Here is a 15,517-nt window from a genome sequence, read left to right as displayed (position 1 = left end):
CTCGCGGTCACAAGTGACAAACTTAGCTGGAGCTGAATAATAATCGCGATGTCTTCGAAGAAAGCGTCCCTGCACTGACGTCAAATGACAGTGACACATGGCAGAAAATAAGCACACAAGACAAGGCATTAGTCACTCCCGCCGCCTCTAGCCTTGACTTTTTTTTAGCCATCAGTCCTCTGACTGATTAGATGCAGCCCGCCACCAACTCATCTCCTGTGCCAGCCTTTTCATCCCAGAGTAGCACTTGCAACCTATATCCTCAATTATTTGCTGGATATATTCCAGTCTCTGTCTTCCTCTATAGCTTCCTGTAGTGCCATGGAGGTTATTTCCTGATGTCTTAACAGATGTCCTATCATCCTGTCCCTTCTATTTGTCTGTGTTCCTTATATTCCTTTCCTCGCCAATCCTGTGGAGAACCTCCTCATTCTTTACCTTATTAGTCGACGTAATTTTCAACATTATTCTGCAGCACCACATCTCAAATGCCTCTATTCTCTTTTGCTCAGGTCTTCCCATAGTCCATGTTTCACTTGCCATACAATGCTGTTTTTTTTTTTTTTTGCCCCAAATGTACATTCTCAGAAGTTTCTTCCTCAAATTAAGGTCTATATTTGATACTAGTAGGCTTCTCTTGCCCAGGAATGCCCTTTTTGTCAGTACTAGTCTTGCTTTTATGTTGTTCTTACTTAGTCCATTGTGGTTAACTCTGCTTCCTAACTTAACTTCATCTACTTCGTGATCATCAGTTCTGATGTTAAGTCTCTCGCTGTTTTCATTTCTGCTACTACTCATTACTTTCGTTTTTCTTCGATTTACTTTCAGTCCATATTCTGTACTCGTTAGACGGTTCCTTCCATTCAACAGATCCTGTAATTCTTCCTCACTTTCACTGAAGATAGCAATGACATCTGCGAATCTTATCATTGATAACCTGTCACCCTGAATTTTAATCCCATTCATCAATCTTTCTTTTATTTTCGTCAGTGCTTCTTGGATGTGTAGATTGAACAGTAGAGGCGGAAGAGTACATCCTTCTCTTACACCATTTTAATCCGAGCATTTTGTTCTTTTTCTTCCCCTCTTATTGTTCCCTCTTGGTTCCTGTACCTATTGTATAATACCCGTCTTTCCCTATGGCTTACCCATATTTTTCCCAGAATTTCGAAAGTCTTGCACTACTTAACATTGCAGAACGCTTTTTACAGGTTGACAAACCCTATGAAGAGGTTTTGATTATTCTTCAGTCTTGCTTCCATTATCAAGTGCAACGCCAAAATGGCCTCTTTGCTGCCTTTAACTTTTATGGAACCAAATCGATCGTCATCCAACGATCTTCCATTTTTCTTTCGATTCTTCCGTAAATTATTCTTGTGAGCAACCTGGATGCATGAGCCGCTAAGCTGATTGTGTGATAATTCTCGTCATTGCCGGCCGTTTCTCTCTTCAGAACTGTGTTGATGATGTTCAAATGTTCAAATGTGTGTGAAATCTTATGGGGCTTAACTGCTAAGGTCATCAGTCCCTAAGCTTTCACACTACTTAACCTAAATTATCCTTAAGGAAAAACACACACAATCATGCCCGAGGGAGAACTCGAACCTCCGCCGGGACCAGCCGCACAGTCCATGACTATAGCGCCTTAGTGTTGATGATGTCTTTCCGAAACCCTGATGATATGTCGCCTGTCTCATACATTCTACATTCCCACGTGGATTGTCTTGATAAAGGCTTCAGTTCGCTGAGGAGGAGAGTTCACAGGTTAATTCATGTATGCGTTATCCAATTGAAGCCAAGTATTGATCGTTAGATCCTGCAGAGTTACCAAACTGCGGAAATATTCCTACGTTCCACACACTATTCCAAATTGTTACACTCGTTTTCTGTGGGACTGAGATGGCTGAATTAATGAACCGGTCGATCAGATATAGAGAGCATTAGTGTTTATCAAACTAGGAACGTATGCACGCAGCCAGGTGAACGCGCCTGTCGTCATCTTGCAAGATGGAAGTAACCGCAGCAAACTCGCCATGAAGTTGAAGAAGAGGGATCAACACTTTGTCACCGAAAATGTTGAAATAAACATTCTGCTTCATGTTCACGATAACAAAGAACATCGGTGAAAAGTCATATAAGAACCTCCGACAGATCTACAATCCCCCCCACACACACAGCGCATCTGACGCCTCCATTCAGGTACTGTGCGGCTACTGTGCAGTTTGGCCAATACAAGACGTGCAGCTTTATGTGTCGCTGTGAGCTTTGGCCATTCGCAAGATATCTAACTTGTCTTCCTCTTTTCGACAGCATCAAATTTCCTGAATTTTACAAGTCGCCGCCTCAAGCAGTGCTGCAGAATTCAACAGTAAAGAGTGGGACCCTGTTTCCGACGCAGGCATCAGTAACGAACGGATGGACCACTTGGCGCAGTAGTGAATCACTGGAGCGGGAAGAAGTACGCGACTTTTGGGTAACGAGTCTTTCTTGGCTATAAATACATAGGGGAACCGTAAGTCTTCTGGCGCTCAAGAACTGAGAGCCTCACAAAAAACGGGTAGGAGGAAGCCCTACGCGCCGTTTCGTTAATACAGTGCAGTCTCGGATGGGAAGGCATGATCAGTTATAATGTTAGCCACCTACATAACTTTTTACGAACTCATGGCTAAACTGGGAAATTCTACGGGCGTTTGATACCGCAAGGGGACCTTGTAGACTCCTAATGTACATTATATGTACTTCCTTTGACAATGTTCGCTCGGAAACTGGTTGAGTTGGAGCAACAGTTGCTGACATCATCAGTTACCGTCGGGTTTGATAACTGTTATCACTGACAAGCCGTGACACACGTCTTCGACCTGTCCCTTAGGCTCATTTTAATACGACTGCTCTCACACGGTGTTACATGGCTCCGAGTATTACACCATTGGTTGTAGACACGTTGGACAATCCACTTTGATACACCAATCAATTGCGTAACTTCATTCACAGTGTTGTCATGGTCACGTCCAAACAAGACAGCTCAGTTCTGCCATTCTGTCACTTCTGCGTGTCTACGCGTTTTAATAGGCTGATTTCATACAACTGACTGGAATATACACGCTGCTTGACTAATATGACGACAGCAATGGCGACTCCTAAGACTGCTTGCTAGTTCTACTTAATCTGCAGTGTCCCACTGCTCCTTTAAGTGCGTGACTAATCTGTCCTCTGAGTTTTCGGTATTCTGAAAACGAGTCGAGTGTCTTTATCTGTTACACTAAGCTGCAAGCTGATTTATTTAGAATTGAGTGTGAAGATTTGAAAGATTTACAGGCAAGACAAAGCACAAATAAAAAGGGTACATGGGCAGAAGATAGAGAAGAATAAGAATTACAACTGCAGTGAAATAAACAAGAAAATTTGGGAAATAATAACTGTGATTAAAATACTATAAGACTGTTGTTGCAAAAGTCCCTGAAGACAGTCTTAACGGAGAAGTAACTAGTTTCCTAAGTTTGCCGAGACTCTGATATGCCAGCGATAGAGCTAATAGCTCGATTCTTGGAAAGAGCCCCTGCAGAATGGCTGGTTGGAGTGCGAGCTCACGTATTGGTCTGGATGTCCTCCTCTTCGAAGCGCGCGACCTTGGGCAGCGTCTCGTCCTCTCTCAGGATGGGCAGCGTCCGGCTCAGGAACTGCAGCGTCTTGTTGCGTAGCAGTTCACTGGAAAAAAAAAGGGTGGTGCGGTTAGAACTTAGAAGAAATTCTGCGACGTGTATGGTGAGCACCATTCATGTACAGTGTAAAGAGGTACCGTCTGGGTCTCTTTGAATTCCCGCCTGGTGGCAAACTGCACTTCGGAGTAATGTTTATGCGAACCTGGAGATGATCAGTATTACGGGCCGAAACCGGTAACCCAAATAAAGCATGGCAAGTCAACCAGACGGCGCATCTTATTTCACTATAGTTGCAATGGTCACGGTTCCCCGAGATGTCATATCTCCAATTATTACTCATAAAGTTGTTAACAATCATTTTACCATTCCTAAGAAGGGATCGGTTGGTATGACATGTTTTGAGGCATCAAGGGATCACAAATTTAGCATTGGAGGGCAGCGTGGAGGGTAAAAATCGTAGAGGGAGACCAAGAGATCAATACACTCAGCAGATTCAGAAGGATGTAGGTTGCAGTAGGTACTGGGAGATGAAGAAGCTTGCACAGGATAGAGTAGCATGGAGAGCTGCATCAAACCAGTCTCAGGACTGAAGACCACAACAACAACAACAAACTATTCCTTCTTCGTCTTTGTAATTTTACCGTGGTCTACAAAAATGTATCACAAAACTTAGTTCATGTACGTCTGTGAAAGGGAGTATGAAAGTAACGGAGTCTCGCTTCCCGCGCCCGGGTTCCCGGGTTCGATTCCCGGCGGGGTCAGGGATTTTCTCTGCCTCGTGATGACTAGGTGTTGTGTGATGTCCTTAGGTTAGTTAGGTTTAAGTAGTTATAAGTATAGGGGACTGATGACCATAGATGTTAAGTCCCATAGTGCTCAGAGCCATTTGACTTTTCAAAGTAACGGAGAAGCGTCGTTCACGTTTATGAGTCAAAACATTATGACCACGTGATTGAAGTTTTTCTCGGCATATTCCAATGACGAATTCTTCTCAGGTTATCATTATCACCACGTGTCTAATAGCGTGCTAGTCCATCGTTGGGACACAATATAGCAGTGATTCTGCGTGACATGGATTCCTTGCTAGGTTTCCGAAGGTTTCTTGCACCAGATTTTACGCGCAGGTGAACTTAGATGAAATTTGACGTTTTCTGTTTTCTATTCCATGACGTACTTTAGACACTGCTGAACAGTTTGGTGCATAATACATTAAAAACAGACAGTTTTAAGACATCCAAATAATATTTTTAAATTTGACATGCGACAATTTTCGACACCTCGTATACGCTATCAGAGTTCAGGATTCATATCTTTGGACTATACAGTCTATTAGGATGTGAATGCCTTGTTTTGATGCTACTGGTACGTCTCGGAAGTTGGCATTACAAAAAACCAGTCCATTGTCTGACACTAGTTTGCATGAAAATAAGGTGTTAGTCAGCGCTTTCTGTGGTGTACTTGCATGTATTGGTCTTTTATACTATATAAAATTACTAAGCGTAAAATACAGTACGTTTAAGAAACGCAATTTGGGGGTATCACAAACGCCAGGTGCTAATTTGCGTATAAATTTGTAGAAAACTTATCCGATCAGTGAAGGAAGTGTGTGTTGTTGTGGTCTTCAGTCCTGAGACTGGTTTGATGCAGCTCTCCATGCTACTCTATGATGTGCAAGCTTCTTCATCTCCCAGTACCTACTGCAACCTACATCCTTCTGAATCTGTTTAGCGTATTCATCTCTTGGTCTCCCTCTGCGATTTTTACCCTCCACGCTGCCCTCCAATACTAAATTGGTGATCCCTTGATGCCTCAGAATATGTCCTACCAAACGATCCCTTCTTCTAGTCAAGTTGTGCCACAAACTCCTCTTCTCCCTAATCCTATTCAATACCTCCTCATTAGTTATGTGATCTACCCATCTAATATTCAGCATTCTTCTGTAGCACTACATTTCGAAAGCTTCTATTCTCTTCTTGTCCAAACTATTTATCGTCCATGTTTCACTTCCATACATGGCTACGCTCCATACAAATACTTTCAGAAACGACTTCCTGACACTTAAATCTATACTCGGTGTTAACAAATTTCTCTTCTTCAGAAACGCTTTCCTTGCCATTGCCAGTCTATATTTGATATCCTCTCTACTTCGACAATCATCAGTTATTTTGCTCCCCAAATAGCAAAACTCATCTACTACTTTAAGTGTCTCATTTCCTAATCTAATTCCCTCAGCATCACCCGACTTAATTCAACTACATTCCATTATCCCCTCCCTGTGTTTTCCCCCTGCCGCCTTCAGAATTTGAAAGAGAGTATTCCAGTCAACATTATCAAAAGCTTTCTCTAAATCTACAATTGCTAGGTTTGCCTTTCCTTAATCTAGCTTCTAAGATAAGTCGTAGGGTCAGTATTGCCTCACGTGTTCCAATATTTCTACGGAATCCAAACTGATCTTCCTCGAGGTCGGCTTCTACCAGTTTTTCCATTCGTCTGTAAAGAATTCGTGTTAGTATTTTGCACCGTGACTTATTAAACTAATTGTTCCGTAATTTTCACATCTGTCAACACCTGCTTTCTTTGGGATTGGAATTTTTATATATTTCTTGAAGTCTGAGGGTATTTCGCCTGTCTCATACATCTTGCTCACCAGATAGTAGAGTTTTGTCATGACTGGCTCTCCCAAGGCCGTCAGTAGTTCTAATGGAATGTTGTCCAACCCCGGGGTCTTGTTTCTACTCAGGTCTTTCAGTGCTCTGTCAAACTCTTCACGCACTATCGTATCTCCCATTTCATCTTCATCTACATCCTCTTCCATTTCTATAATGTTGTCCTCAAGTACATCACCCTTGTATTGACCCTCTATATACTCCTCCCACCTTTCTGCCTTTCCTTCTTTGCTTAGAACTGGGTTTCCTTCTGAGCTCTTGATATTCATACACGTGATTCTCTTTTCTCCAAAGGTCTCTTTAATTTTCCTGTAGGCAGTATCTATCTTACCCCTAGTGAGATAAGCCTCTACATCCTTACATTTGTCCTCTAGCCATCCCTGCTTTGCCATTTTGCACTTCCTTGTCTATCTCATTTTTGAGACGTTTGTATTCCTTTTTACCTGCTTCATTTACTGCATTTTTATATTTTCTCCTTTCATCAATTAAATTCAATATTTCTTCTGTTACCCCAGGATTTCTACTAGCCCTGGTATTTTTACATACTAGATCCTCTGCTGCCTTCACTACTTCATCTCTCAAAGCTACCCATTCTTCTTCTACTGTATTTCTTTCCCCCATTCCTGTCAATTGTTCCCTTATGCTCTCCTTGAAACTCTGTACAACCTCTGGTTTAGTCAGTTTATCCAGGTCCCATCTCCTTAGATTCCCACCTTTTTGCAGTTTCTTCAGTTTTAATCTACAGTTCATAACCAATAGATTGTGGTCAGAGTCCACATCTGCACCTGGAAATGTCGTACAATTTAAAACCTGGTTCCTAAATCTCTGTCTTACTATTATATAATCTATCTGAAACCTGTCAGTATCTCCAGGCTTCTTCCATGTACACAACCTTCTTTTATGTTTCTTGAACCAAGTGTTAGCTATGATTAAGTTGTGCTCTGTGCAAAATTCTATCAGGCGGCTTCCTCTTTCATTTCTTAGCCCCAATCCATATTCACCTACTACGTTTCCTTCTCTCCCTTTTCCTACTACCGAATTCCAGTCATCCATGACTATTAAATTTTCGTCTCCCTTCACTATCTGAATAATTTCTTTTATTTCATTATACATTTGTTCAATTTCTTCGTCATCTGCGGAGCTAGTAGGCATATAAACTTGTACTACTGTAGTAGGCGTGGGCTTCGTGTAGTCATGCTGTAAATGTAGGGAAACTGAATTTTCTGGTTACCTTTCACTTTTGGCAAGAATGGTGGCAATTAAACCTATATTCAACGATTTGGTAAATCCGGATGTACTAAAGAAATCTTTGTATCGGAAGACCTAGAATGTGAAAGATTCATTCAGTAATGTTGTGTGGTACCGTATGCCTAAAAATGTTTTTGTTGGCCTCATGACTCTAAAGTTAGCAGTATCTCATGCTGTAATAACTTTTGATGATGGAATCTATAAAAGACTGAAGGTTCTGAAGAAGGTAAGGGCGAGGTTAGGGCAGAACTGGATGTGCTTCATGTAGGCCAGAGTTTTCTGCTCAGTAAATGGGAAAAGAAACAAAAACGAAAAGAAGGAGGCAAGAGATGGCGATTGTGACACTGAAGAGGACACAGATAATGGGTCAGGACAATTGTAGTCCATCAAAGAGTCAGAACTGGAAATCTGTATAAAAGTTTGTATCTAAAAATTTTTTTGAATCTCAGTATCTCGCAACTACGCTTTTTCTGTAAATGACCCATTATCTCAAAAAATATTGAAGGTAGAATGCAGGTGGTTCACAGCTGTCATAGCATCTTCTATTACTGTCACAAGTCTCACGGAACTCCAGGTAAATCTTCCTCGTGGCATAGTGCTGCCCCCATTGGCCTGCATTCGTGACATGCTACGTGTTTCGAACAGTCGTTCGCCTGGATGGCGGCGTATGTGGACACGATATTCTACCTGATATAACAAGAAATGTGATTCCTCCGACCGCGCGACACGTTTACAATGTTCCACGGTCCTATCTCAACGATCCCCTACTCACTGCAGTCGTAATTGACGGTGTCGCTTGTCAACACGGTACAACGCAGAGGTCGTCAGTTGCGGAGACCCATGTTCTACAACGTGCGCTGGACACTGTACTCCCAGACAATTGTGACTGCACCAGCGATGTACTCTGTCGTGAGATCTGCCACACAGATCGACGCCTGTCCTTCATTACTGAGTGAGGAAGCCTCGTGTGTTCACGTTCTGTGATGGGGTATGGACGTCCGACACCTTGTCGCCCACTCGTGGTTTCACCGTGTTTCAACTACTTCCCATTGATGCTCACGATAGTAACACGCGAAGACCCAACCAGATTCACTATTTCCGAAATGCTACTCCCAATGTACCAGGCTGTCAGTCTGCCCTTTGTCAAAGTCGCTTATGCTACCGGATTCCCGCATTTGCGATCCTTATCTTCGCTAGTATGATTCTCCATTCGTCTCTATCGGCCTGTACAGGGTATTAAAAAAGTATTTCATATTTTGAGAGGTGGTGGTACAGACCAAATCAATACATAACTATCAGGTAAACCGGGGATCTAAAACGCATACCTCCAGAGCTACGAACACTTGTTCATCTTCACTACTGCAAGCTCTTTGCTAAGACGACCGACCTTCAGAATGTACTAGTAAATAAATGGGGACACATTCCTTTGTTATTTCCCATGGCTACAACACACGGTAAACATCTGTTAGTACGGTTTGTGTAACACGTTTTCACAGTACAGGGTAAGGGCAGCGCGTACATTAGTCCCAATGGAACCAGTTAGTGTTCCGGCAAACTCGTATGTTTCGTAGTAGCGAAGACGACCAAGTACCTATATGCGTATAACGAATGCATTTTAGAGGCCATGTTTACGGGACTTTTTTCTTGTTTTGGTTCACAAAATACGGAATATTGTTCTTTAGCACACTATATACTTTCCTTACTACGTCATGTGCCCGCATCTCTACCAGGTGGCGTTCAATCTCGCAATCATCAGCGGCCATAATGCTTTAGCTCTCCAGTGTATTTGTAACACAATTAACGTATTACACTTATTGTATCCGCTTTCCATTTATTGGTGTTGTTGTAAGCACGAATTGATTTATTCTAACAAACGAGCCTTTGTTTCGAATTTTTCACCATAAACAACTGGCAGAAGGAACAGAATGATAGAGACTTAAAGTGTTTTATAATAATTGTCGCTTATGTTTGTCAGTTTTAATACCTTCTCTGATTTGCGTTTTTGTAGTTTTATCTTTGAGAATGTTCACAATTACCTCCAATGTTATTGCACAATCATGCGCAGAGGCTAGCGAAATATTACGCACACATAACACTTCGAAAAAGTTAGTGATGGCATATTTATGTGATTAATATTACTTTGTAGAATAAATATGTTGTGGATCATTGAGATTGGAAATAGACAACTTCGTGTCTGTTAACAGAACGATGGTATTCTGTAATGCCGTACTAGGGAAGAAAACTTTTTTTGGAGGCAAAGTGTGCCAAGCAAACAAAATCAGTTTCAGTCACGGAAAAAAAATCACTAGAAATACGAGAGCAAAATTAGTCTTTAAACGGAGCCACTTAGATGATCCAATATGCAATATATCTTTCTGTTATAGAATTTAGTGTACTTACAAGGGATATGTGAAACCATAGACGCTCTGCCCCATTGGATTCTTGGGCAGCAGGCCCTTGTTGAGATCTCCACACAGATTCGCCAGCGAACGTTGTGGTACTGGATCCCTCAGACCTGCAAGATAGCATGCACTTAAGATAGCTTATAATGCGTTTTTAAAGCATTTTAGAAAACACGGGACTCTTCTTGAAAGTACCTTCCTCATACTATTTCTTGTTACTCGTATAATGCCAGCTAATTCATAAATCTTTAACCACGAATTGTCCGATACCAGATTAATTTTTTATTGCAATTTTTGAAGATAAGCCACGTTAACTTCATACATCAATTTTCTAACTACTGGTGACGAAGTAGATTTTCTTTAACTTCGGCCAATTTTTTTAAAAAACTTATGAAACACCTGAACAATATTTACCAATACAACACAAACAAAATTTTGTCGATATTACACCGTCTGCGAGTTAGGCCGAGAAATTTTCACCGTGACTGCGTAATATGAGCGTCACGCAACTACAGTGAAGTTAAGACTATGTGATCAATGTCTGAACCTGTTTTGAACCGCTTGTTTTGATAATAACAGATGGAGTAACTGGATGTGTCGACAGAACTGTATGGAATACGAATCACTGGAAGTAATTTTTCCCCCTTACAGTCGCGAAGAGGCAGTCAGTGATTGTTATGTGATCTCACCATTATAAGCCTGTCAACCACTGCAGTGTACGAGACATTCACTAAAACAAAAACCGACCACATACGGAAAAACTTTTTAAATTTCTGTCAGGCAAAGGAACTGTTTGGTTTTTATTGTACAGTGGACTATCTGCAGGTCCTGAATGAAATTGGAGACCAGAGCCATAAATATGCACTACCACTATACCTTGTATTCATACATTTTAAGAAAGCTTTCTGATTCAGTCCCAACAAAATATGTGCTAATAGCCTTTGAGAAACCAGGAATTTATTCCAATAATTTTAGTGTACTGAAGAATGTATGCATCAATTCTAGCACACTTCATTGGGATAATGGGAAATTCGGAATTGAAAGAGGTGTCAAGCAAAGAGATTCTGTATCAAGAAAAAGAGGGAGCTATATGTGTTATCAAAACGTCTATGTACTATATTCGCTTTCCTTGTCAAAGTATACAGTGTGCTTCTGGTCCAAATAAACTTGAATAATGAGTGGAAATGATTACAGAAAAAGTTTGAAAGTACACCTTAAAATCAACAACACTAAAGTTAACATAATGTATTATCTGCCATTAATAAAGGAAATGGTACTAATTAACGACGAAGACTTTGAACAAGTAAAAGAGTTATTAGGTAAACTGAGGACGATGAGTGGAAGCACAGAAAGAGACATAAAATGAAGAAACTGTGGTATGATCTAAAGTCTGCACGGCCACTTTTTTTAGCCGTACCACATGGATGCGAATGGTATACATTTCCTTGTAACGCACTGGACATTCCACGTTGATACACGAACAAATCTGGCAGATTCAGTCAAGGAAAGGACGCCATTTTGAACATTTTTACGTCATCCCCTTCGCATGCACACCCCTAGGCCTAACGGCATTGGGGATTCTTACTTCCGCAGTATTTTTATACAGATAAAGTAAAATACCTAGCAACTTTGGTCGAAATTGCTCCAGATGTTCCTGAGTTACGCTTCAATGTCAGCCCTTTTTCATTCCTATCCCTAAGGGATGTGAGCAGTTCTTATCTCACAACGCTTTTTTCCAGATAGTAAGTAACCAGTAGACTCGCGGTTCTTCAAAGAATTGAACTCCCTTGTATAAAACAGCTTCAAACGTCTCATTGGTTTACAAGTGAGTAAATGTGTTAAGTATTTGACGTTAACGAAGTAAGCGAGAAAGATGTTGGAAAAGGTTTGAAATTACTTTCAAAGTTCGTTCGAAGTGGCTAAGTGCTTTCATTATCAAACACGGGATGAGTAAAGTCTGGGTGCTTTGCCGTTTTAAGAAAACATAACTTTACAGACATCTCTGTGTTTAGCGCGTCGTATCTTTTGGACTACGTGTCCTACAGTGATAAATTTTGTAAGTAGAGTCAGAGATGTTTGTGAATACTGTCTGCGAAATGTATTGAGAATAGAATTAGTGGTAAAGAAGTAATATATTAAAATGTCACGCCTGATATGGCAGTTTTACTGCGTGAACAGCAAAAATGTAATACGCGATAAACGTCTTTCCTTTCACTTTTTTTTTTTTGGGGGGGGGGGGGGGGGTTGGAGGCGAGGAAATGTTTCGTTAAAGTTTGCAATCATGTGTAACGTGCTGAATGACTACCACTGGGTATCTTCGAACGGTGCGTTAAGCTTCTTCACTTCTCCCCCTTCTTATGAAAGGCAAGTGGTTTTTACCACCACAGTGCTGCTTTCCAGATAGCAAGTGACATGGGTATCAAGTTTGGCTGAAACCGAGCCGTTTACGAGCAGATGTTGAATATACATACACACGTTGTTATACGTATAGAGAGAGAAGTTCACGAACAGCAAGTTTCATTTCCTTTTGCATCTTCGTCATGAGTGTGCTGTGGACACTTCCAATACGCAGACAGCCGTGGCCATAGGAGAGCACGCGTCCATTCCTGGTTTGACGAACATTGAGGCATCCCACTCCCTCTCGACTGGCCCTCTAAAATACCCGATCTTAATCCCATAGAAAATGCCTGGGTCTATTTCGAACTGCAACTGGAACGTAGATGTCAACATCCCTACAGATCCGTAGCTCTATGGTATCTAATCGTCAATGAGTGGCTTCAGCTGGATGACTATTCTTCCATAGTGTGCTTTATTTGGAAACTAAACTAAATTTTCCCGTAACATGGCTATTTGTTCTGTTGGGTTGTAGTATACATGACAACATAGAGACAGGTTTTTCTGTTGTTTAGGTAAAAGCATACTAAATTACAATACTAGAGGTAGGGTTATAAGGGGTCCCATATCACTCCAACTGCACACGCCCCACACCATTACAGAGCCTCCACCAGCTTGAACAGTCCCCTGATGACATGCAGGTTTCACGGATTCATGAGGTTGTCTCCACACCCGTACACGTCCATCCGCTCGATACCATTTGAAACGAGACTCGTCCGACCAAGCAATATGTTTCCAGTTGTCAAGTGAACACGAGTGGGCCTTCGACTCCGAAAGCCCATATCGATAATGTTTCGTTGAATGGTTCGCACGCTGATGCTTGTTTTCTACATCTACATCTACGTCTACATCTACATCCGTACTCCGCAAGCCACCTGACGGTGTGTGGTGGAGGGCACTTTGCGTACCTCTATCGGTTCTCCCTTCTATTCCAGTCTCGTATTGTTCGTGGAAAGAAAGATTGTCGGTATGCCTCTGTGTGGGCTTCAATCTCTCTGATTTTATCCTCATGGTCTCTTCGCGAGATATACGTAGGAGGGAGCAATATACTGCTTGACTCCTCGGTGAAGGTATGTTCTCGAAACTTCAACAAAAGCCCGTACCGAGCTACTGAGCGTCTCTCCTGCAGAGTCTTCCACTGGAGTTTATCTATCATATCGGTAACGCTTTCGCGATTACTAAATGATCCTGTAAAGAAGCGCGTTACTCTCCGTTGGATCTTCTCTATCTTCTATCAACCCTATCTGGTACGGATCCCACACTGCTGAGCAGTATTCAAGCAGTGGGAGAACAAGCGTACTGTAACCTACTTCCTTTGTTTTCGGAGTGCATTTCCTTAGGGTTCTTCCAATGAATCTCAGTCTGGCATCTGCTTTACCGACGATCAACTTTATATGATCATTCCATTTTAAATCACTGCTAATGCGTACTCCCAGATAATTTATGGAATTAACTGCTTCCAGTTGCTGACCTGCTATATTGTAGCTAAATGATAAGGGATCTTTCTTTCTATGTATTCGCAGCACATTACACTTGTCTACATTGAGATTCAATTGCCATTCCCTGCACCATGCGTCAATTCGCTGCAGACCCTCCTGCATTTCAGTACAATTTTGCATTGTTACAACTTCTCGATATACTACAGCATCATCCGCAAAAAGCCTCAGTGAACTTCCGATGTTATACACACGGTCATTTATGTGTACTGTGAACAGCAACGGTCCTACGACACTCCCCTGCGGCACACCTGAAATCACTCTTACTTCGGAAGACTTCTCTCCATTGCTTTCTGTTATGTGGGAACTCTTCAATCCAATCACATAATTGGTCTGATAGTCCGTACGCTACGCTCTTACTTTGTTCATTAAACGACTGTGGGAAACTGTATCGAACAATGGCCCAGCGTTGAAATTTGCAGCAGTTTGAGGAAGGGTTGCACTTCTGTCACGTTGAACTATTGTCTTCAGTCGTCATTGGTCCCGTTCTTGCATGATTGTTTCCCGGTCGCAGCGATGTTGGAGATTTGATGTTTTGCCAGATTACTGCTATTCATGGTACACTCGTGAAATGGTCGCACGGGAAAATCCCCACTTCATCGCTACCTCGGAGATGCTGTGTCCCATCGCTCGTGCGCCGACTATAACACCACGTTCAAACTTACTTATCTTGATAACCTGCCATTGTAGAAGTAGTAACAACTGCGCCAGACACTTCTTGTCTTATATAGGCATTGCCGACCGTAACGCCGTATTCTGTCCGTTTACGTATCTCTGTACCAGTTTCTTTGGCGCTTCAGTGTGTATGTCGACGTAGATGGCTGTGTACGGGTGCGTATGCTAAGAGAAAGTGCACAGTGTTTCCAGCTGCCTGTCAGCGTCAGACGAGATGATGCAGCTGCTTAGAGTGGTCCCAAGTAGCGTCTTCCTGCCGGCGTCTGCTCGCGTCACGCCAGCCGTCAGTTAGCACATCTGACTGTTGCAGCGTCCCGCTTTGCAGTGACAAGAACCTACCTCGTGGACACCTCGCGAAATGTCAACAAGCACTACTCAGGTGTCACCCGTATAATCGTGTCCACAAATGCTTAGTCATATACCACAGAAACTACCTTCCCGAAAGCCCGACTGAGAAAAAAAAAATGCTGGCTAAATATTGTTACAGGCTCGTAACATAATTAGCTTTCTGTTAACCTGTTGCGTGAATTTCGCACTAGATCTGAAGTTCGGATTGTAACACACTTCTATATGGAAAGTTAATCGAGAACATTTTATTGAAATACTCCCTCCTGAATTGCTCTGCACCCGCGTAACATCTTTGCTTAGCTCAGTGATGGTGACAGAATCTACTATAGTGAAGTTTTAATTATCACCACGGAACAACAAAGTTAAGTAGTGTTTTGTTTGTTTACAAACACGTCTGCGTTTCTGGTCGACAGTTTTTATTTAGGGACAAATGCCAATTTCTGCACCAAACATTTATCTTATCTAACCCGTTTTGCAATTGATTTTGATCTTCTGATGACTTTATTAGACCATAAATGACAGTATCATTTGCAAACAACCTAAGACATCGGCTCAGATTGTCTCCTATATCGTTAATAAAGAACACCAGAGGGTCTACAACACTACCTTGGGAAACGCCAGAAATCGCT

The 15,517-nt window shown here is 41.9% G+C and overlaps 1 protein-coding gene across 1 annotated transcript in view; it reads right to left on the bottom strand.

Moving 5' to 3' along the window:
- Positions 1 to 15,517, bottom strand: part of LOC126483993 (uncharacterized) — a 366,871-nt gene that overhangs the window by 72,163 nt on the left and 279,191 nt on the right. Inside the window, exons 3-4 of the mRNA XM_050107299.1 lie at positions 9,974 to 10,088; positions 3,589 to 3,705 (exon numbers count right to left, since the gene is read on the bottom strand). Coding sequence (XP_049963256.1) covers positions 3,589 to 3,705; positions 9,974 to 10,088 — 232 coding nt within the window. The remainder of the gene's footprint in view (positions 1 to 3,588; positions 3,706 to 9,973; positions 10,089 to 15,517) is intronic.

This window comes from Schistocerca serialis, chromosome 6 (assembly GCF_023864345.2).
Source record: "Schistocerca serialis cubense isolate TAMUIC-IGC-003099 chromosome 6, iqSchSeri2.2, whole genome shotgun sequence".
Lineage (NCBI taxonomy): Eukaryota > Metazoa > Arthropoda > Insecta > Orthoptera > Acrididae > Schistocerca > Schistocerca serialis.
This window is presented reverse-complemented; position numbering and strand designations above follow the sequence as displayed.